The sequence below is a fragment of the Phyllostomus hastatus genome, unplaced genomic scaffold (genome assembly GCF_019186645.2).
Source record: "Phyllostomus hastatus isolate PE091 unplaced genomic scaffold, TTU_PhHast_1.1 phas_contig_210, whole genome shotgun sequence".
Classification (NCBI taxonomy): Eukaryota; Metazoa; Chordata; class Mammalia; order Chiroptera; family Phyllostomidae; genus Phyllostomus; species Phyllostomus hastatus.
Genome location: NW_025333737.1, coordinates 31,383,059 through 31,404,752, shown reverse-complemented (window position 1 = coordinate 31,404,752; position 21,694 = coordinate 31,383,059). Strand labels below are relative to the sequence as shown.

Here is a 21,694-nt window from a genome sequence, read left to right as displayed (position 1 = left end):
GAAGGCCAGAGGGCTCCCTGGGCCTGGAGCGAGCCAGCCCCAGGACTCGCCTGTCCGGCTTCGCCCGCCAGGGGCTGCAGAGAGAAAAGTTATTGCCGGAGATCCGGCCCTGCGAGGGCTGACTCCCTCCCTGCTCGTCAGGACGCCCTGCTCTGTCGGCTGGCCACTTGGGCAAAACTCCTTCGCCCCCCCCGCCCCCCGACGCCTTGGCGTCCCCAGCTGAGAGGTGGGAACCTTAATGCCTACCTTGTGGGAGAGAACGTAAATGGAGTTCACGAGGCCGCCTGGGTTGAGTCGTCTGGAATGTGGGTCCTCGTGGCCGACGAGGTTCCAGGGAAGTGTCAGGGTCAGGGCTGTGACACTGAAACAGCTGAGCCTGTGTTGCGTCGCGTCGCCCGTAGGCGATACGATAGGAAACACTTGTCCTTTGGGCCAGGCTCTGTGCCGAGTGCTTCCCGCGTGTGTCAGACTCGCAAAGCGGACCTACAGAGGGAGTCGTGGAGACCCAGTGGGCAAGCGACTTGCCCCAAACCACACGGCTGCTTAGTGGGACCGGCGGAATCCGCCCGTGAAGCCCACGGCGTGGGGCCTAGAGAAAGGCACCGCGACAGAGAGAGAGAAAGGGAGGGAGGGAGAGGGAGGACGAGTGAGACCGTGTGTCCTGCTCCCCAGGAGAGACGAGTGTCGCTGAGCCTGCCGCGCCGGGCTCGGGCTCGGGCTCGGCTCAGCCGCTGTGGGAACGGCGCCCCGTCGGGTGGGGCGGCTAAGGCTAGGAGCGTAGCCTTGCAGGACCTGGGCCCTCACCCCTGTGAACCTCCAGAGCCCCGCGACCCACTACTTGCCTCGGCCTCCCGTAGGTCGTCTGTAAACTGGAGAGGACGAGCGGAGAAAGTAATTAGTAGGCGTCATTACTAGGAAAAGCGAGACCTGACCCGCACGCAGCACACACCCACCCGTGAGAACCGAACACGGAGGGAGATCCCGCGGGCCGGCCGCCTCTCCGGAGCTCAGCCTCGGCACCTAGAAAAGGAGGATGTGGGCCGCCGGCCTACGGTCCCGCGCTCAGTCTTCCCTCAGCGCCCCCCACCCCCCCGCAGGGCCCCTCTTCCCGCCACGTGGCGTGTTTTGCTCCAGGGCACGGGGCACCTGACGTTTTTATAGGTTTATTCCTTCGTCGCCTTTTAGCCTAATAGCGTGCGGGCTCCCGAGCGGGGACCCTGGTCTGTGCACGTGTGTATCCCCGGTGCTGAGAACGGTGCCTGGCATATGCGCGATATTTGGGACCTTTTTGGTTGAAGGACCGGATGGATGAATACGCAGTGATGGGGCGCGCACGGGTGCGGGTCCTGGCACGTGAGTTCCGGCGCAGGTCTGACTTCCATTTTTTTTCTGGGCGGCTACCCAGCTGTCCCAGCGTCTGTAGGGGATGGCCGGTCTCCTCCCCCGTTTCAGATGCCACCTCTGTCATACAAAGACGCCATACCTCAATGTGCATGTGCGGATAGGTATATCTTTAGGCCGATTTCTGGGCTTTTCTTAAAAAAAAAAAAAAAATCTCCCGATATCCCGGCTTCGAAAAAACGTTTTGCTTTCCACTGAGGCTTCAGTTTGCACCTGCTCTGTGGCTGCCACTGCGTGCGTCCCGGGATCGCACAGGGGAGCGTGACCTGGTGTCTCCGGTCCGGGAGGGACCTCGCCCTGCACCTCCATTCCTCTGCGGGCTGCCGCGCAACCGCATCCCCCGGCTCACAGGGCTGCTGGGGAAGCCTCTGGCCTGCGGGACCACCTCTGTCTGCCCACGCCTGCCCTTTCCTGCCCCAGGAGGGGTGGGGGTAGGGGCGCACCATCCCCGAAGGGCACCTCTGTAGGCACCGGTTGGACCTGAGGTGGGAGGGCGTCGGGGCTGGGCGGCCAGGCAGGCCTGCGGAAAGGAGCCCTTGGCGGAGAGTTGCCCGGAAGAAAGGCAAGTTGCTAGGCGACTCGCAGGGCCGGGGCTAGAAATGCCCGGGCTGTCCAGTGTGCGCCTTGGCCCTCCGCCGGAGAGGAGCTTCGTGTCCGTTCGGTGAGGGGCGTGTTCTGAGTTAGGGGGGCGATCCTTGATCTCCCCCGCTGAAATCAGAGGTCATTCGGCGCAGTGACCTCATCGATACCAGCCCAGTGTCTGGCGTGTAGTACGTGCTCAGTAAACGCTGGAGTGACTCGATGATGCCAGGTCAGACCGCTTCAGAGAAGCAGCTATTAGGAGGCTCCTGGGCGGAACCAGGCAGGATGACGGGGAGGGGCCAGGTCTGGCCAGCTTGGCAGAACAGCGGAGAGGAGAGGTGGTCACTCAGCCGAGGTCCGATACCTCCAAAGGCCGGAACTCAGAACGTCAGAGGGTTGGGGTAAGGAAAAGTCTACTGATCCGGAAGCCTCCGACTGAGAAGGTGGGAGGCCTCATGGAGCCCAAATCCACCTAAGCTATCATATAATGTTAAGTAATAACTGCACTGAGATATAATTTTTCCTATCTTTTCTCCCTGCCCCCCACGCCCCCTCCCCAATTCGTATCCCCCAGCTGGGCGCGCTGCAGAACTCCAGCGGGACACAGCTCAGTCCCTGACCCCTGCCGAGCCAGGATCTGCACTTCACAAGGTCCACAGGGGGTGGGTAGGTAGTAAAGGTTGAGGAGCGGTGCCCCACCCCACGGACGCTGGAAAAGCAGTGGCGGCGGGTGGTCAGCCGTTACCTGTCCCTCTGTGTGTGATCCGAGGCAGATACCCCACAAGTGGCTCATTTACTATGATCCTAATAGCCACTGAGTATAGAAGGCTTATATATGCCAAGCCCTTTGCTGAGTATTTCACTTATTTTACCTTATTTTACTCTCCCAATAGGCCCTGTGAGGTAGGCATTATCGTCAGACTTTACAGAGGAAAAGATGGAGGCTGGGACACATGACAGTCATTTGCCCAAGTGCTCGCCGGGAAAGGCTGAAGTCCGGGGTGGGACGCAGCTTCCCCGTGGACGGTGGTCCGAGTGCGGCCCCGGGGCCGGCAGCATCGGTATCACCTGGGAACTTGTTAGAAACGCGCCGTTCCCACCTGCGACGAGGACGTTCCGGGAGCGGAGCCCAGCGACCTGAGTGAGTTTGGCGAAGTCCTCCAGGTGATCCTGATGGACTCGCACATCTGGGGACCGCTGCCTGAAGCTCTGCCCGCTCTCACTGTGGGCAGGACGACACCGGTGACTTCGCAGAGAAATCTCAGAGAGTAAAGACTGAGCGAAGCTGCGAAGGTCGCTGGGGACCGGCCCCTGCCCTGAGTGCCCGGAGCAGCCCGTGGCTGGGGTCACCGGCTGGGGTCGCCCCTGCCTCTCGTGTCTGCTCTCTCTGACTCGGCTGTTCCCCGCCCCTCGCCGTGGCTCCCCAGGCATTTTCCCCCTCTCGGGGCTCCTTGCTGCCGTTTCTTGCTGAGCGCCCAAGTCCCCTCCTCCAGCCAAGGCCGCCCTTGAGGGCCGGGCTCCCCTGCAGATGGACTCGGGACATCCGTCCCCGCGTGGGTCCCTCCACACGGAGACTGCGACATGGCTGCCGCTGAGCTCTCTCTGCGTGACCTCCCCGCCTCGCAGCCTCCTCCTGCCTTGGCCTTGCCTGTGCCTGGTATGAGGCCCTCGGTAAAAGTATGGGGAATGTCATTGAAATTAGACTTGCTGCTCAGATAGCGTTCACTCAAATGTGATTTCGCCTCCACAAAAAAACTTGAAAAGAGTGGAGTTGCCATCCCCAACCCCCACGTGCATGAACGGCTCTGTCTGACAGGACGACTCCAGAAGGAGGCAAAGGAACCTCTCCAGCCTAACCTCCGGCTCCTCCACTTTTCTTCGGGAATAGGGCAGTGACAAGCACGTCCACCAGGGGGCAGCGCCTGCTGCTTCCCAGCCCTTGGCTGGGTGCTGGGACTTGATTTTGGAAGGGCTGCCTCTGAAAGGACCCCTGGTAGGGGAGAAGCAGGGGACCTAGGGGCCCCTTTTACACCCCCCCCACCACCACACACACACTCATTCTAAGAGGTAGATTATGTTTTCTCCATGTTACTCTGGGGGAAACTAAGCTGGGGTTTGAAAAAAAATGGGTCTTTGTGGTCCCCAAGCTGACAGCTGCTGCTTGGAATCGGCTCCCCCAGCCCACCTCTGTCCTTCCGTTTGTGCGCTCAGACAAGCGCTTGCTTTGGATTCTGTGCTGCGGGGGCAAGGATGTCCTCGCACAGCTCCAGGTGCTCCTGCGTGTTCTGTCTGGGGCGTCAGAGGGCTGCTGGCCGACGTGCCAGCAGAGGAGGACAGCCTTTCAGGTCTAGATCCCACTGTACCGGTGTTTCTTCACCCGCAGCTGCCCTGCCCCACACTTTTATCCTGACCTCCGGGACAGCTTCATCACGTTCTTGTCATCACATCCGCTTTCACAACTAGTTGAGGATACCTTGTTGCAGAGAGAGAGCCTTTTTCCCCCCAACCTTCTCTTCCTTCTCTGTGATAATTCCCTCTCCTAGATGCTCACTCTCTCCTCTGCCCCAGTTACAAAAGTATTCACTTTCCAAGTGTACACTTTCCCCCCTGGCTGGTATAGCTCAGTGGGTTGAGCTCAGGCTGTGAATCAGAGGGTCGCCGGTTCGATTCCTGGTCAGGGAACATCCCTCCCCCCACCCTAAAAATAAATTAAAAAAATAAAACACTTGTATGTACACTTGTATGACTAGCAACAGAACTAGGTCAGTCTGTCTGACTTCGCAGTGGGGAACAACAGCCAGCAAAGTTAGGGGTACATATGCTCTGCATTTTTAAGATTTTATTTTTGCAGAGAAAGGAAGGGAGGGAGAAAGAGAGGGAGAGAAACTCTGATTCGTTGCCTTTCCCACACCTCCAACTGGGGACCTGGCCCACAATCCAGGCACATGTCCTGACCAGGAATTGAACCAGTGACCTTCGGGTTTGCAGGAGGACACCCAACCCACTGAACCGTACCAGTCAGGGCATATGGCCTGTTTTACCTTAAAACGACTTCAAAGTGGGACATTTTGCTACAGCCTTGCTGCTCAAAACATGGTATTGACCGGCAGCACTGGTGTCACCTGGGAGCAGGTCAAAAATGCAGAGCTGGCCTGGCCAGTTAGCTCCGCTGGTTAGAGCGTCACCCTGATACACCGAGGTTGTGGGTGGATTGCCAGTAAGCAAGCATACATACAGGAAGCAACCAGTGAATGCACAAATGAGTGAAACGAATAATTGATGTCTCTCTCTCTCTTTCAAATCAATTAAAAAAACACTCCGACAAAACCATGGCCCTCAGACCCACTGAGTCAGAATCTGATTTTCAACAATCTCTCCGAGAACGCGGGTGCACATACACTCAAACCTGGGAAGCGTTCTGCTACCGGGTCTGATGGCTGAAGAGGGGAGTCTGAAGGAGCAGCAGCAAATACATTTCTCAGGATCTCAACTCCCACTACATCGCATCAGTACCTGGAACCCAATTTCTCACCACTCTTTTCTCACCCTTATCTTCTAAGTCTCTGTGCAGTCTGCAGAGCAGTTTCTGGAATCTTCTGGTGGTGACAGACAGAGAAGAGGAAGGGGCCCATTACATGTGAGCTTAATTGTTGTTCTTTCTTTTTGAGTTGTGACTAGGAGGCTCCCAAAACTATGGGATGGGAGGAGAGCTGTGGACGGGATAATAAAGCAGAGAAAAAACTAGGTTGCCAAGGGCTATTGATTGGCTTCCCTTAACATTTCTTCAGACAGGAACAAAGAATGGATTTTTTTTTTTAAGATTTTATTCATTGCCCAGGCTGGTGTGGCTCAGTAGATTGAGCACTGGCCTGCAAACCAAAAGGCTGTCGGTTCAATTCCCAGTTGGGGCACATGCCTGGGTTTCCAGCCAGGTCCCCAGTGGGGGGCATATGAGAGGCAACCACACATAGAGGTTTCCCTCTCTCTTTCTCCCTCCCTCCCCCTCTAAAAGTAAATAAAATATTTAAAAAGATTTTATTTTGGGGAGAGATGGGAAGGGAAGGAGAAAGAGAGGGAGAGAAGAGTAGTTGTCTCTTGTGTGCCCCCCACTGGGGACCTGGCCGGAAACCCAGGCATGTCGAGACATGTACCCCGACTGGGAATCAAACCAGCGACCTTTTGGTTCGCAGGCCATAACGCAATCCCCTGAGCCACACCAGCCAGGGCTCTTTCTTTCTTACTATAGAAACATGTATTGGCTCCAGAAAGACCAAAGACGGGAGAGAGAGAAACAGCAGCCCATTGCTCTGCCTTCCCTCCCACCAGCTGACTCTTACATGCCCTCACCAGGGATTGACCCCACGACCCTGGCACATCGGGGACAATGCTCCAACCCACTGAACCACCAGGCCAGGGCACATCGCCCCATTGTCTTTCAACATCCCAAACCAAAAGTGTTATTTGCTTGATTTGACCTCTGAAGAAGCTGGCACTGCTGCTGAGGCTGACATCCCCAAGTCCCCAGCCTTCTTTCTCTTCTTCCTCCCACAGCACTGAGGGGCCCCTTCTCCTAGACAGCCCTCTTACATCTGTATTAAGGGTGGATCCTTATTCCCATCCATTTTGTGAGGAAAGTGGGTCAGGCTTTATGATTCCCATGTAACAGGTGAGAGAACGGAGTTTCAGAAAAGAGATTCGCGTTAATCAAACATTCTGGAGGTAGATTCGTCTATGCAGTGGCTGATGTCGAGAGGCTGGAGGCCTTGGTGCCAAGGCAACAGTGAGGAAGCCTGGACCCGTGTTTAAGATGCCAACCGGTTTGGGGGCCACTCGGCTCCTTTGCTTGCACTTCACCACCGCTAGGGGCGCTGTGTCATCCTCTCAGCTGGGACCAATTCCCTCTTCACAGCAGCAGGGCCAGCAGGGGGCAGCAGAGAGCAGCAAAGGCAGCCACCGCCCCTCAGAGTGTCTGTGCCTCCCAGCAGCCTGAAGTCATCCGTCCTGTGCTTACTTGACCTACAAGGAAACCCAGCTTCTGAGGTGGAAAGTTCAAGGTCATCCAGACACTGGACAGACAGGGGTTTAGAGCCCAGGCATCCTGGGGAGAGCCCCTGAGGTGGTCATACTCCATGATGGTGCCCGATTTCATCTACGCCAAGTTGCACATCTTTTTTACATCTTTGTATCTCAGAAACCAGCATGGCCCTGGCCGGCGCAGCTCTGGGCTGGGCGCCGGTTGATTGGGCGTAGTCCTGACAACCGGAAAGTTGCCAGGTCCCCATCAGAGCACATGCTTGGGTTGTGGGTTCTGTCCCTGGTTGGGGCGCGTGCAAGAGGCAACTGATCCATGTTTCTCTCCCTCCTTTCCCCTCTCTCTAGATATAAAAGGAAATAAATTTTCTAAAAAAAGAAGAGAAACCAGGATGCATTTTACATTCGATGTCCAGAGAAAACACTGCCGGTTGTTTAGGTGGCAGTGAGTCTGGTTTCTGTTCTTTCTGTTTTCCTTTCTGGCTCAGGGGACACACACACTATTGGTGTCTCTCACAATCAATAACATCTTCAGTCTGAGGAATACTGTCATAATAAAAGCCTTGGTTTATTGAACGCTGTGCGTGACATGGACTATTTCCGTTAATCATCACCATACCTCCAAGATGGAGATATTATCGCCCTCACTTTGCAGGTGAGGAAACCAATCGGAGAGAGAGAAGAACCAGACCCCATTGGCACAGCTGGTAAATAGCGCAGCTGGTACTTCACAGGACTTACCTGGCCCGTTGCTTCCAACTATACTGTGTTCCTTCCACCATGAGCCATTCTCTCGGTCTTGAATAATAACAAGCTTGCTTTTAAAATGCAAGTGGCTACAATTAGGTGACAGCATGGGAAATTCCCTGAGGGCCAATACCAGTTAAAGTCCAGACTGGAAGGGGTAGCGTGGGATGTGGAGTAGAATCCTGGATGAGGTGGGGTATGGGGGGGGGAGTCCAAGGTCAGCGGTGTGTTGGGAACCGCCCTGCCTGGTTTCAGAAGCTCTAATCCCCCCATGGCTCAGGCTGAGTGAGCGACCTTCGGACCAGAAGTCACTAAGGAGACAAAGTTTATCTCCCTGGCAGGAGCACCGCTTCTGCTCCTTTCACTTCATCCACAACCGGCCCAAAAGCTTGGTCGGTTAGCCAATGACGGGTAAGATTCCCCAAGGGGGGAACGATCTAAGACAGGCACACGATCACGTGGGAGGCCCCCAAGGAAGGACTTGGGGGGCTACAGCAAAAGGGGGTGATGGACCCTTGCCCCTCGGCTTTGACAAAGCCTGAGTCCTCATCCTGTCTTCTAGAAGTCTCCTAATCTCTTGGCTGCCTTACTTCTCCTGCCTGACTTAAGCCTGAAACAATGACAGAGGGCGGTGCAGCCCTGTGCTGGAAAGGGCGGGTTCCCCAGGCAATCAGGCCTAGGGAAGAATATGTAAAACCCTGTGAAACCTGCTTTGTTTAGAATGCTCTCAATGAAATGATAAGGGTCCAAGCAAGAAGTGCGTTTGTTCCTCAAAGTTTTATAGCTCTTTAGCTATCTGACCCTGACTCAGAATAGGCCCTCAGAGCTCTTTATATGTTATCTATTGTTTAATCCTTACAGCCTGACAATGATTAATGAGCTTTACCTGCATTCCTGTGCAAATGAACCCAATAAAAGCCCATTGAGGAAAAGGCTCTTGGCCCTTCTCCTTTGAGAGATCCACCACCTTTCCTTCCCTTCTCATGTCTTGGTAGACTTATTCTCATCCATGGCGGCCGGGGTGGGGGTGGGGGGGCTGCAGGTGGAGCCCCCCCCCACAGCGGTGGGGTTGGGGGACCCGGTATGCACAGGGGATGCTGGAGTGGAGCTCAGAGAAGGAGATGAGAAGGGGCCCGATCTTGGCAGGGGCGCCTGGAAACCCCCCCTCTGGCCTGGGGACTGGCTCCGAGTCTTGGGTACATTTCCCTCAGCGCAGCCCAGGCCACCTCCCCCACCTTGAGCGTCCCCTGACCCAGCCCCCCTTCTTTCTAGAGCAGGGGAATAAGAGGGAAAGGAGAGAGGAGGAGATGCAAACGAGAACCCGCTTCCTCCTTTCCACATTTAATTGGGAAGTTGAGTGCCTTCCTCTTCCTCTTATCATTTTCCATCTAAATGTTTCAATGTCCAGTGAGAAGCCTCAGTATCATCTTCTGCACCTGGAAACCCTTGTGGTCTATTGTTGCGGATGGCCCCCTTGGGTGCTAGCAAAGGAAGAAAGAGATCCGGCAAAACTCGGGGCCCCACGGGCCCCTCGGTAGAGCTGCCAGCTGGCCACAGCCTGGCATCACCGTGAGGGCGGGCGCTTTCCGTGTTTTCCACGGGGTCTTCCCACGACCTTCACGGGAAAGGCTGAGAGACACCAAGGGACCTGCTAAGTCCTCCCAGCTCATACGTGACACAGCCAGGACTGAACCTGAACCCGACTCTTTGTTTGACTTCAAAGCCCAAGCTGACCCACTGCCCTGGGTGCCTGAATGGACAGACTCTCCAGCCACCTGTCCTCTGGCTCAAGGGCAGCTCCCTGCACCCCGTGTTCGAGGCTGGGGCTGCCCCTGAAGTCCCTTTTCCCATCTCTGCCCTTCCCCCGCCCTCGGCCCTGAAGCCAGACTCAGGCCCTGCTGTTCCCAGCGAGATTTGTATCCGCGGGTAAAGGCGTGGACATGTAGGAGGTGACTCCACAGTCTACCCAGACCCTGTCCCCAGAGGCTTTCCGGGCAACAGAAAATGATCCCCTCCCCTGGCCGCTCCACACACTGGGGACACGGGTCAGGTGGGATAAGGGCTACCGACCTGCAGCTTAACAAATGCTTCCTCTTGTGCATTTCTCGTCCACTGATCCGTTCGGTCCTAATACCTGTCCTCTGAAGAGGGTAGCCAGTGCCGCCCTTCTGGTTCTGCAGGCGAGGGAAGAGGCCGGAAGGGTCAGGCAGGGTCTGCAGGGCCAGAGGAGGAACCGGACTCCGGCCTGGGGCCCTGCATTGGCGGGCCCGAGACGCGGGCCCTTCCCAGCCAGCCGCCTGGCGGCTCCTGTGAGCGTTGCCTGGACTTGGTATTTCCTTTCTCCCTCACTCAGCACAGAAGGAGATGGGGGACTGAGGGGGAGGTAACTCCAGAGACCCTTGGGGACAGGGGGAAAGCAGAGGGCCAGGTGAAGATGCTGGAACCCTAGGGAGGGTGGGAGACAGAATCCAGACAGAAAAGCCAGACGACCTCAGGATTGTCCTCGGGGCCACCTGAGACTCCGAGCTAATGGCGGAAGGCGTCTGCTACCTGCTCAGGGCCCCGGAAAGAAAGGCACATCACAGACGTTCCCTGGGAGACTTGGGAGGAACACCCCCCTCCTCCCCTAGGCAGGGGGCCCTGCCCTGTTGTCGTGGTAGTGGCCACATTGTGAGGTGGCTCTGGTGACCCACAGCCACCGGGCCGTGGGGTTGGGGTGAGAGGTGGCAGAGGTGGCGGGGGCAGGGGCAGCATCCGGGGCTGTGCCTGCCCTGTTCCCTGCCTGGGGCCTTCTGCCGCCCGCCTGCCCCGCCACCATCATGGGCAGTGCTTACCACTGGGAGGCCCGCCGGCGGCAGATGGCTTTGGACCAAAAGAGGTGGCTGATGGCCAAACAGCAACAGCAACAGCAAGATCAGGTGCCTGAGAGGGGTCACATTCTTCAGGGACCCGGAATGGGAGAGGGAAGACAGACCCCATAGAAGGTTAGGGAATGGGAGGAGAGCAAGGTCTTTTGGTGTACCCTTGGATGAACTCTTTTTAAGAGTACTTTATATTTTTAGAGAGGGAGAAAGAGAGGGAGAAAAACATCAATGTGTGGTTTCCTCACCCCCCCCCCCCCCCGCACTGGGGATCTGGCCCGCAACCCAGGCATGTGCCCTGACTGGGAATCGAACTGGTGACCCTTTGGTTCGCAGGCCAGCACTCAATCCACTGAGCCACCCCAGCCAGGGCTGTTGGATGAACTCATGTGTGTGTGTTGGGATGACTCGGCTTTGCTGAGCCCTAGTGGGGACAGAGGGAGCCCAGGCCTGGGAGGTTGTCAAGCTGCACTGTCCAATAGGGTGGCCACCAGTGTGCGTGCTGTCGAGCCCTTGAAATGTGGCCAGTGAGACTGAGGAAATCAATTGAAGATTTTAGACACCCTTAATTCACTTAAGTAGAAATTTTAACATAAATACTCAGTTAACACGTAGGAAAACCTGATGTTTGGAACCACTTGGATATGTGGATCTACTTTTTCAACCGGAAATTCGATGACATCTGAATCTAAATTATTTCTGTTGAATGGTTGTGGCCTAAATAAGATGTGCCATTAAGTGCAAAATGTGTGCCGGGTTTCGAATACTCAGTACAAAAACAAAGAATATAAATGATGTAATGTTTTTATGGATGATCTGTTGGGATGTGTGAGGTGAAATAAAATCATTACTAAAATTAGTTTTACCTGTTTCTTGTTACTCTTTGTGTTGCTACGAGAAAATTGAAAATTACGTGTGGCACATATTATATTTCTATTGGACAGTGCTTTTTTTTTGTTTTGAAAGATTTTTATTTATTTACTTTTAGAGAGAGGGTAAGGGGAGGAGAAAGAGAGGGAGGGAAACACCAGCGTATGAGGCAAACATCGGTTGCCTCTCACACGCCCCAAACTGGGGGCCTTACCCGCAACCCAGGCCTGTGCCCTGACCTGGAACAGAACCTGCAACTTTTGAGACTGCAGGCCCGCGCCCAATCCACTGAGCCACACCAGCCGAGACCCTCGGGACACCTCTCCCCCCTGGATTTGGTGGTCCTGCTCGCCCGGCGTCTGGCGGACGGGTCAGTGGGTGGGAGGGGGAAGGATGTCACTTGCCGAGCTTCGTGCTTCCTGACAGGAACCGAAGAAACTCCAAGAGAAGGAATGCCAACTTCCGAGACAAGCCAAGCTACCTCCAGGGTCCCAGCAGGAGGAGCACCCGCCCCCAGCAGCACAGCAGCAGCTATCCTCGCCGCCACAGCCAAAGCCACCGCCTCAGCCACAGCCGCCGCCACTGCCACCGCCACAGCCGCAGCCATCACCCCAGCCAAGGCAGCAGAGCGTCCAGGGCCCTCTTCTTCAGTGTACCTCCAAACAGGGTCGCCAGAATTCCCAAAACCTCGGCCCCCAGCTTGTCTCAGTGGGGACTCAACTAGACGGAGGGCAATCCAACTGTTTTAACAACATATTCCAAGGAGGACAGAAAATCCCTCAAGATCCTGGTAAATGTGAAGCCTTATCCTAGACCTGTAGTCCAGGTCCACGTTACCCCACCCTCTCTGACTCTCCCCAGCGCCCTTGGCCTTCACTTGGGGGCCACTCCCTAGGTGTGCACCAGCCTAGCGCTGCGAAGAAGGGTGCCGACGTCAGGAGAGGGTGGCTGAGAAGCGGTTGGCTCTTCCTCCGGGGTGAGGGTGGCTAGAGGGCGCCATGTGAGTTGTAGGCTTAGCAACACAGACGCTGAGCCCCGTGAGCCTGGAGCAGGGCACCGAAGGTCCCTGCCGAGAACTTCCAGGCCAGGCTCCGGCTGTACCCGGCCCCAGGTGGCAGCTGCCACCTGCCCCCCAGTCGCATAGTAAAGCACCTGCCTCTGCCATGTGCCAGGGTCAGAAACTGCCAGATGTACAACCTGTGCTTTGTTTCTTTGTCAGGTTTCAGGAAGTCACTCCAACCCTGCCTGGACGAGCCCGAGGGGTGCCTAGGATACACGGTGAGACAGGGCGTGCAAGGCAGACTCACTGCAGCCGCGTGTCTGCGGGTGCTTGGGCGTGCGTGCGTGTGGGGTCCAGATGGCTTCCTCGGCGGGAGGCAGGGAGGGGCTGCAGTTATTTCTAAAGATTTTATTTTTCAGAGAGAGGGAAGGGGAGGGGGAAAGAGAAGGAGAGAAACGTCCATCCGTTGCCTCTCGCACGTACCCTGACCAGAGAGCAAACCTGCAACCCAGGCATGCGCCCTGACTGAGAGTCAGACCGGCAACATTTCACTTCACTGGTCGATGCTCAGCCGACGGAGCCACACGGGTCAGGGCTGCGATTGTTTCAAAGTCACTGCCGGAGGGCCCACTCCCCTGTTCCTTACCCCCTGAAAATGTCTGAATAGGGGTTGTTGCACAGCACTAAGCATCCGTGGAGGGGCTGACAGTCTGTTTGGAGAGAGGACAGGGGCCAGAAAAGCAAACTGCGGAGGCTGTTGGAAGTGCGGAGTAGGGTGGACAGAGCGGTGGCAGGAGGCAGCCAAGACCGGGAGGCAGCGGGCGCTGGCCCCAGGTGGGGCCGCCAGGCCCCGGTAGCGTGACCGCATCTCTGAACCTCAGCTGCCCCGTCCAGAAATCAGTAACGACAAGGCCCCCTCCTTCACAGAGGCTCATGAGCACTGACTGGCATGTGGCAATGACGAGAGAAGGCATCAAAAGCACATAGCTTAGAGCCTGGCTCATTCTAAACCCTTTTAGGAGGAGAAGGGCTGGGCTGTCACATTCCACTTTGATTCCTCTGGTCTCAAAAGGCTTCCTGTTCTGAGACCAGCCAGCTCAGAGAGGGCTAAGTAACCTGTTCTGCCTCCTCTCTCTCCCTTTTCTCAGTCAACGAATTACATACAGCAATGGTGACCCGGAGACAGAGCCCGAGACCCAGCTGGCCCTCAGTACAAAACAGATAAGCAACCTCAACTTCTCATCACCCAGCAACATCCCCACCCCGAAACCCACCCGCCCTGACCCACTCTGGAATAGGAGGCTAGCTGAGCATGAAATGTGATTGATTTCTTGCTGGAAAGGGGACCGGCCAGCTGTGGGCCTGCAAGGAGGGGACAGGGGCAGGAAGGCCCACGAGGGGGCTGGAGAGGGGGCGAGGGTAATGAAGGGCGAGTGCGTGCTTCTCTACGCAGAGCCAGTGGGAGAGCCTGGCCTTGGCCTCCCGCGTCCACAGCTCTGCCACTGGGCTTTTTCTTGGTTTTCCATAGTTCTGTGGGGGCTTCAGGTGTTTCTGCCAGGAGCCACCGCGCCTGCCTCCTAGCCGATGCTTCCAGAGATACAGCCCACGGGCCAGGAGGGGTTGCCTCCGGCCAGAGCAGGTGGGGGCAGCAGCAGGAAGAGGTGGCAGACAGGGGACCCCACCCCCGCAAGTCCAGTGGGACGTCTGGCCCATGGGAGGCATTCAGCTGTTGAAAGGCAGGAATGGAGAGGCAGCGCTCAGCGTGCAGGGGAGCTACAGCCTCAGGCACAGGGTACCTGGCCCTGGAAGGGAGGGAACCCGCCCACGGAAATGCACAGGGCTCTTCTGGGGCCGGACAGACGAGCGGAGACAGCCGGGGGGCTCGAGGCCCAGACGGCCCCCCCTGCCAGCCGGGACTAGCGAGCACACCTTGGTCCCGTTCTCACAGCGCCTCGGCGCAGTGCTTCCTGCGGGGAGCAGCTGGGGGTGAGGGGCGGGGGCTGGGGGACACAGAATGGGAGTCAAATTAGAAGGGACCGACCTTGGAGGTAAACAGTGGGAGAGAGAGAGAGAGCACGCTCCCTGGGAGCCGTCCCTCTGAGGCCAGAAAGACAGGACACGTCACGAAGGGGCTCGGGCTGGGGAGGGGGCCTGGGCGCCCACCGGGGCGTGGCGAGCAGGCTCACGGGGGACCGGTCCACCAGCCCTAACCCTTCCCACTCGCAGGAGACTTTTTCTCTAAACATTGTTAAGGACAGTTTATTGACTACAGTATAAATCTTTACATTTGGTGCCGGACACTCAGCAGAAGCTCCAGCCTGGCTTTCCAGGACTCCTGTGCTCGGGCCGGCACCGCCCTGAGCCCGGGGCCTAGACTTCAAGGCGTGGAGACACGCAGCACAGCCTCCTTCCCCCTGCTGTCCCGGCTGGCCAGCCAGCCGGCCACCGGGCTGCCACCAGTCCCCCCTCCATCCATCCTACTCCCGAAGTTCCGCTTTCCCCGCCACCTAAGCTCATCGCTCCGCTGTCTGATAAGACCTTCGTGAGCAAACACCACTTCTGCTCCGCTGGAGAGGGGAAGCCGCCCCTGCTCGGAGCCCCGTGGGGCCTGGAGTCCCTGGAGCTTAGTTTCGGCTGAGTGACAGCAGAGAGGGGGGAGGGGTCTGGACACAACCCTCGGGATGAGCCGCTCCAGACGGCCAATGGCCAAAGGAAAGCAGACGCCTCCGGCGACAGCAGTCGGCGGGTGCTGGTGTGGCAGAGCCCAGCCTCTTGGCTGGGTACTGCTGGCCCCACCGCTGCCCCCTTCTCGGGGGACGGCAGCCAGGCCGCTGCTCGGCTGGCTGCGCCTACTCGCACAGGCTCTCCTTCAATAAATACTTCTTTCCCCCAATAAATACCTTTAAAAACAACTCTGGCTTTGCCTGATTTCCCCACGTGGGCCCCAGGGATGTCGGGAGCCTCCCTCCCCTCCCCTCCCCCTCGGCTCCTGCTGTGAAGAGAATAATAAAACTGCTTTATGGAGAGAAGCTTGGGCTGCAGAGTGGCTGCGGCTGCCTTCCCAGGAACGGGAGGGACTTGAAGCAGGAAGGACGCAGAACGAAAGGGCCTTGGCCGACCCAGCTGGCAGATGGGCAGGGGACGAGCGCCCAGGGAGTAGCAGACCATCGCCATCACGTTGCCACCGGCCACAGCCAGGAAAAAGGCACAGGAGAGCACCTGTGTGCCCTAAGAGACCCTGGAGACAGCACTGAATGCTCCCCCCACCTGGTGCTTCCCTATCACTAGGTGGAGAACCTGGAAAGAAGTCATGTTTCTAAAGCCAGAGAAAACGAAAGCTTTCTTCACACCGAGGCAGGAGGAAAGGCCAGGCCACAGGAGCTGGGCGGCTCAGGTGCTCGGACCGGACAGGGCAGGGGCCACTGTGGGGCCTCCGAGGAAACACTGGCGCAGACCTTCCTCCAGACGGCAGGAGGGGAAAGGCCGGCAGCAGCCCCTAGCGGAGCCGGGCCTCCATGACCGTGGCAATCAGAGGCCGCTGCTGTGCATGTGGGGAGTTAACTTCCTGTGCCACAGGGGGACAGTGGGGGGCGCATGGGAGGGCAGGACAGAGCAGTCACCAGAGTCCTTTGCTAGACACCGCGGTGCTGCAAGAGATCCGGGCCAGGCTGGCAGGCGCCTGGAGTTTGGGGACAGCAGACAGGTCACGGCGGGTGCGGCGCGAGCGAGTGGGGCGCCGACCTGTTCCCCCGGCAGTCCACGTACTCGTAGCTCTGGAAGACCAGCTGCTCCGAATGGCTCAGGTAGGTGCAGGTCAAGGTGCCCCTGGAGAGGAAGCAGGCTGGGTTGCCGCGCCTGGGAGGGAGAGGCAGGCTCCAGCCCTGCCCCGCTAGCAGGGGAGGGTGGGCCGGCTCCCTTGGATACCCGCCCCCCTTGCTGTGGGCCCCCACTCTGCTGAGGCCTCTGGGGTTGCCGCCCCACCCGTGCTCCAGACAGCTCTGTGGCTGCCACACCAACAGCCCATTAAGGAGGTGGGGCCTAGAGAAGGAGCTGGACCTGCTGTTCTCAAGAACAGACTCAAGGGGTCAGCCTGGACGACTCTCCTCTCACAAGGGGGCGCCGGGGAGTCAGCATGGAGTCAGAAGCTGGAGAGGGGACACCTGGGCTCGGAGCAGTACTTACTGGATGTGCAGAAGCACGTGGTGGACATTGATTTTCTGCCAGCTACAGATTTTGCTGAGAGAGAGAGGGAAGCACACTGGACCGCGTTTCACACTGAGCAGCCTATCAGAAGCTTAGAGACCCGAGGGTCCCACCCTCCTCATCTCCTCGGCCCCTGTCCATCAGGGGCCCAAAATGCCACCCCACCCTGTTCCCTGTCCCCTCTCCCTAAGGTGAGTGTGTCACCCTTGCTGCAGTATCACTCCTCTGACCCCGCCCACCCGCTTGGCCCAGGCCCAGGCCCAGGCCCAGGCAGACTCCTCCCACAGCAGAAAACAAGACATCCTTCTCAGCAATTCAGGCCAAAGAGCCTAGGGTCACAGATTGTAAGGATTAACCAAACTCTAGGCTGTTTTGCATTACAATCTAGGTCCAAACAGGCGGAGGGTGGGGATCCTGAGTCACAGGAGCTTCAGCTGGCTACGGGGTTTGTGAGGCAATTGGGGAATCCGGTGGGGGTTAAAGCCAGGTTTGCAGCCAGAAAAGAGGCCGAGGGAGAAGAGAGCGAGGCACACTCACTATGTGTTTTCATCCCCGATCTTGCTGGCTACTCCGTAAAAAATCTGTCAACCAAACAGGCACAGGTGAGCCCCCACTCTGGCCGCCGCCCCTTCCCACCGCCACAGGCTTGCGTCCACACACCTGGGGGCAGGGCTGGCCGGGGAGAGGGAGTCACCTGTTCACTGGCCAAAGGGCCGACGTGCAGGAGGAGGCTGCTGGAGACCCGCCCCACCACGACGGACAGATGCTGGACCTCAGTGGCGAGCTGGGTCACCGTGACGGGGTAGTAGTTGCTATTGGAGATGTTCAAGACATTCTGGTGGATGGAAACAAGGAAAGGGAAGGGTGATGGTGGCCGTCCTTGCAAAGGGGAAGTCAAACAGTTTCAAAACCCCCAGCCTGGTGGAGTTCCAGCCCCACCCCCGGATGAGCTTCAGCTGCTGAGTGCTAGGAGCGCCCCCCCACCCCCCACAGGGGGCTCTTAACGGCGAGAGGTCCCTTGAACTAAAACATTAAGCTGCCTCAGGACCCAGTCTCAGCCCGCCCACCCAGGGAGTCAGAGGCACGCCACCCCACCCCCACGACACCCCGTGATTTATTTCTGGGGCCCTGATTCTGACTCCTCACTGTGGACAGTCTCCATCCTACACAGTCGGAGCCGCCCCTGCTTTTCCTCAGCTTTCCGCCCCCCTCTGGGTGCCCAGGGCCACAACAGTGGACGAAGGCCACAGAGGAATACTGCTGGGAAAAGGCGGGGTCGGAGCCCGGGGACGCAGGCAGGAGCCCACCCACCGTTATGTTGAGGTGGATGTCAGTCTCATCTAAGGCCACGGTGGAGGAGTTGAGGCCCGCGGGCTGCAGGGCGATGGAGCGGGGAAACAGGAAAAACACAACGAGGGCGGCGGTCACGAGGCAGATGAGCACCGCCAGGAACACGGACAGCTTCCTGCGGGGGGGGGGGGGAGTCTGAACCCCAAGGAGACTTGGAGGAGACTCGGGCAGGGGGCATGCAGACACTCCTCCCCATACGCAAGGCCCTCCTCTGCACCCTGCCCCTGCCCCCCAAATGTATTGTAGCGCGCCCCGGATGCAGAGGACCAGCCTACACGCAGACGTGGCCCGGAGCAGTCAGGAGCACAGGACTGGGGGCGGACGGCGTGGCTTCCACACCCGGCTTTCTGTGCCCGCTGGAGTCCCCAGCAACCCTAAGCCTCGGTTTTCTCGTCTGTAACATGGAGATAACTGTACCTGCCTCACAGAATTGGATATAAGCTAATGCATGAAAAAAGCACTAATCCCAGGCCCTAGCACATAATACTAAAGCTAAACATATGTTCGTTATGACCACCGGAAAAAGTCAGTCCATGTGAACTTTGAGAGTTCTGAATATTCAGAACAGGACACCATCTGTCTATCTAATTCAAAAACTGAGACGTGCATTCAAGAAATCGCACCTTGTAAGAATCTCGAGAAGGACACTGCTGGGTTCAGATTCTGGTATAGCTGTGGGGAGGGCGGGGTGCTGGCTCCCAGGTGGAAGCTGAGGACCCGGGGCAGACGTGTTAGGGGCCCATGTCAAATGGACCCGGATGATAATCAGGGTCACGACCCCGACCCCCGTGGAACTCGGGGCTGCCTCTGAGGTCCTGAGGTGTCTCGGAACAGGGAGCACCTGGTTTTCTGTGGCTACTGGGAAGAGAACGAGCAGCAAGAACCGTCACAGCAAGGGAACCTCTTCGGAAAAAGAACTTCCCCAAACCACCTGCAGCCAGGGCTACACCCTCCTTCCTGGAAGGACTCGCGGGGTCAAGGGGTCCTCTCCGTCTTCGAAAGGGAGCCATGCTCCCATCTGGGAGGCAGTGACGCTCGTGAGCAGGACACCAAGTAGCATTTTATGCCCCGGATTGCTTAAGTTGGGAAAAATCTATGGAAACGGGGCGAGTACATCTGGGCCCAATGAGGCTCGGGCTCTTTAAGGGGAGAACTAATGGAGAAAAACTGGGAGAGGCAGATGAGACAAGGAGGAACAGCCCCCCTGGGCAATGGCCTGTGCAGCTGAGGGGCAAGAAGAGGGGCTTACGTGTGCCTGGGCTTCAGCCTCTGGTCCCCATAGGGGATGAGGGCCACCAGCTGCTTTTCTAGCTCTGCAGAAAGAAGTGAGAGGGAGGGCCAAGAAGCGCCCATGAGAAATGTTTCCTGGGCCAGCCTGCCTGCCAGAAGCGCCCCCCCCCCCGCCCCCACCCAACCCCACAGAGGGACGGGCGGCAGAAGCCCGCCACCTCTGCCCCGGGGCAGGCCTGGGAGCACTGGGGTGTGCCGCTGAAGCTGGCAGGCTCAGTTTTGCCATCTCGAGCATGAAAGCGAGCTTTTCATAAACAGATGCAAAGAACCTCTGCAAACCACCAGCAAATCAGAGCCTAAGCTTCTTTGGAGAAGTCATCTGTAGCCTCCTGAACCCTCGGGCACGCTGTTGCTAAGGGAGCAGAGAGGCTGGGAACCCCCGGGGGGCTAGGGAGCACCACGGAGGCAGGAGGGGTTCACATCTCCCTGGCCAGCCTGAAACTGGGGGACCAAGAGCTGGGAGACCCAATCCCATTCAAGGAGTCTCGGAGGCACCTGACTGGAGGCCAGCTGACTGCTAAGAGCGTTCCCTGGATCCAGGCTACTTCCAGAGCCTCAAGCCACTCACCTCGAGGGATCTCCCCACTGCCCTGGCAGGTGGGACAAGTCACGAAGCTGGCGCATCTGGCAGCCTTGCTGACGACGGCTGCGGCGGGGCGTAGAATCGGCTTGTTTTCATCCTCCCGGGAGCCCAGCTGGGAGAACGTCTCACCCATCGTCCAGGGGGCTTTCTCGCTAACAAGGAAAGAACCAAGTTCAGGGCTAAGCTTGTTAGCACTGATGCTGAACGTTACTCTGGAGTAATGTTACTCTTTTAGGTTCTCAAGGGTTCCAGCACTTTTTCACCAAGTTCAAGCCTAAGGAGAAGCTAGGGTATGGAAAATCGAGCAGTTACACTGGACTCTCAAGTTAGAAATTGCAATGCATTTCAACCCCTTTCATTATTGTAGGAGAGCTCAATCTGTCTACAGGAAGGAAAAGAAAAGCAGAAGTTATCTAACTTTCAGGGACTTTTGTAAGTGAATGGCAGAGCACTTATTTTTTTTTCCCCTGGGAAAGTTGCTGAGCAGTCATTTACTTCAAGGGAAGGAAGCCGGATAGGGCAGGGGAAGGAAGTCAGTCCAGTCCCCTTCTTTCAAGGCAAGAACAGGACCCTAAAGAGGTCTTCCCAGCCCAGGTAGGGGAGGAAAGCTTGCACTTCTGAGCCTGGACAGGTGTAGGCTTTAATAGGAATGCAGAGATTCGCTGAAACACGAGAAAGGAGACGAGGTTGGCCACAGGTGCAGCTAAGAACCCTAAGACAATCCTGGAAGGGAACACAAACCTCTTCCTCGCTGCTTTTCAAGGTGGGGTAGCAAAGATGCCTTGGGGCAGGTGGTTGCAATGTCAGGGCCTCCCCTTCAGTAGGAAAGGCCAAGGTTAAATCCAGGTTCTTTCCCCCCAAACTCAAGAGTGGTGGCAGAGTGAGTGGGTGAGGTGAGCCTCGGCACTCAGACCTTCCCAGGCTAAAATAAAGGGAGTGGCCCTGGCTGGGTAGCTCAGCTGGTCAGAGCATTGCCTTGTTGTGGGTTTGATTCCCCAGTCAGGGCACATGTAAGAAACAACCAATGAAGAAACAAGTGGAACAACAAATCGATGTTTCTCTTATCTTCCTGTCCCCCTTTCTCTCTCTCTCTAATATCAATAAATGAAATAAAGGGAGCCTCACCTGGTTCAGGTCTGGGATCCCGGGCTCCTCCCAGCTGCAAGAGCAGATTTGGGACTGTGTCGTTGGGGAGGAGGGCCTGCTGGGCAGGGCGGTCCAAGGAGCCAGGGCTGGGGCTGGCCAGGGCGACCGGGCCCCTTCGGCACTCCTGGGGACCCAATGCATCGCGTTGGAGGGAGCGGAGAGCAGCGGCGACCCTCGCCTCCCAGAGAACCAAGCTGCTTCCCACCCTACTCTGGGGCCGGCCACATGCCGGGGTGGGGGTGGGGGTGAGGAGCTGACGGAGAGGCTGAAATTTCATTGAGGGGGGGAATTTCACGTCCCACCACAGGGGCCGTTAGTCGCGGTGGTTGCCGTGTGCGCCTGTGTGCTGGGCTAGGAGGCACGGAAGGGGCATTGGCCCTTGCCTCCCAAAGAGAAAGAAGGGAGCGCCTTACCCCTAGGCCACACAGGGGCAGAACCGGTTGCCAGCAGAATCGAAAGAGCCTGCGGGAGCCGGGCCGTGCCCCGAGCTTTGACTCGGAGCCTCGGCAAGCCCCGCCCCGGCCCTTCCGGCCCCGCCCCCTCAGACAGGCGCCCGCCCCTCTCTGGAGACGCTCCGGCTCTTCAAAGGTCGCTCAGGCCCCGGACGCTGCTTCCGGAAGGACCAGCCAA

At 57.6% G+C, this 21,694-nt stretch overlaps 1 protein-coding gene across 1 annotated transcript; it reads right to left on the bottom strand.

Annotated features, from left to right (window-relative positions):
• Positions 1-14,731: 14,731 nt before the first annotated feature.
• TMEM106A (transmembrane protein 106A) lies at positions 14,732-21,592 on the bottom strand. The gene is made up of 9 exons (XM_045837564.1): positions 21,478-21,592; positions 21,044-21,188; positions 19,904-20,070; positions 19,295-19,358; positions 18,007-18,160; positions 17,390-17,530; positions 17,233-17,276; positions 16,675-16,728; positions 14,732-16,317 (listed from the first exon to the last, which is right to left on the bottom strand). Exons 3-9 carry the CDS (start codon positions 20,049-20,051, stop codon positions 16,197-16,199), a joined length of 726 nt encoding a protein of 241 aa, XP_045693520.1. The 5' UTR covers positions 20,052-20,070; positions 21,044-21,188; positions 21,478-21,592; the 3' UTR covers positions 14,732-16,196.
• Positions 21,593-21,694: the final 102 nt, after the last annotated feature.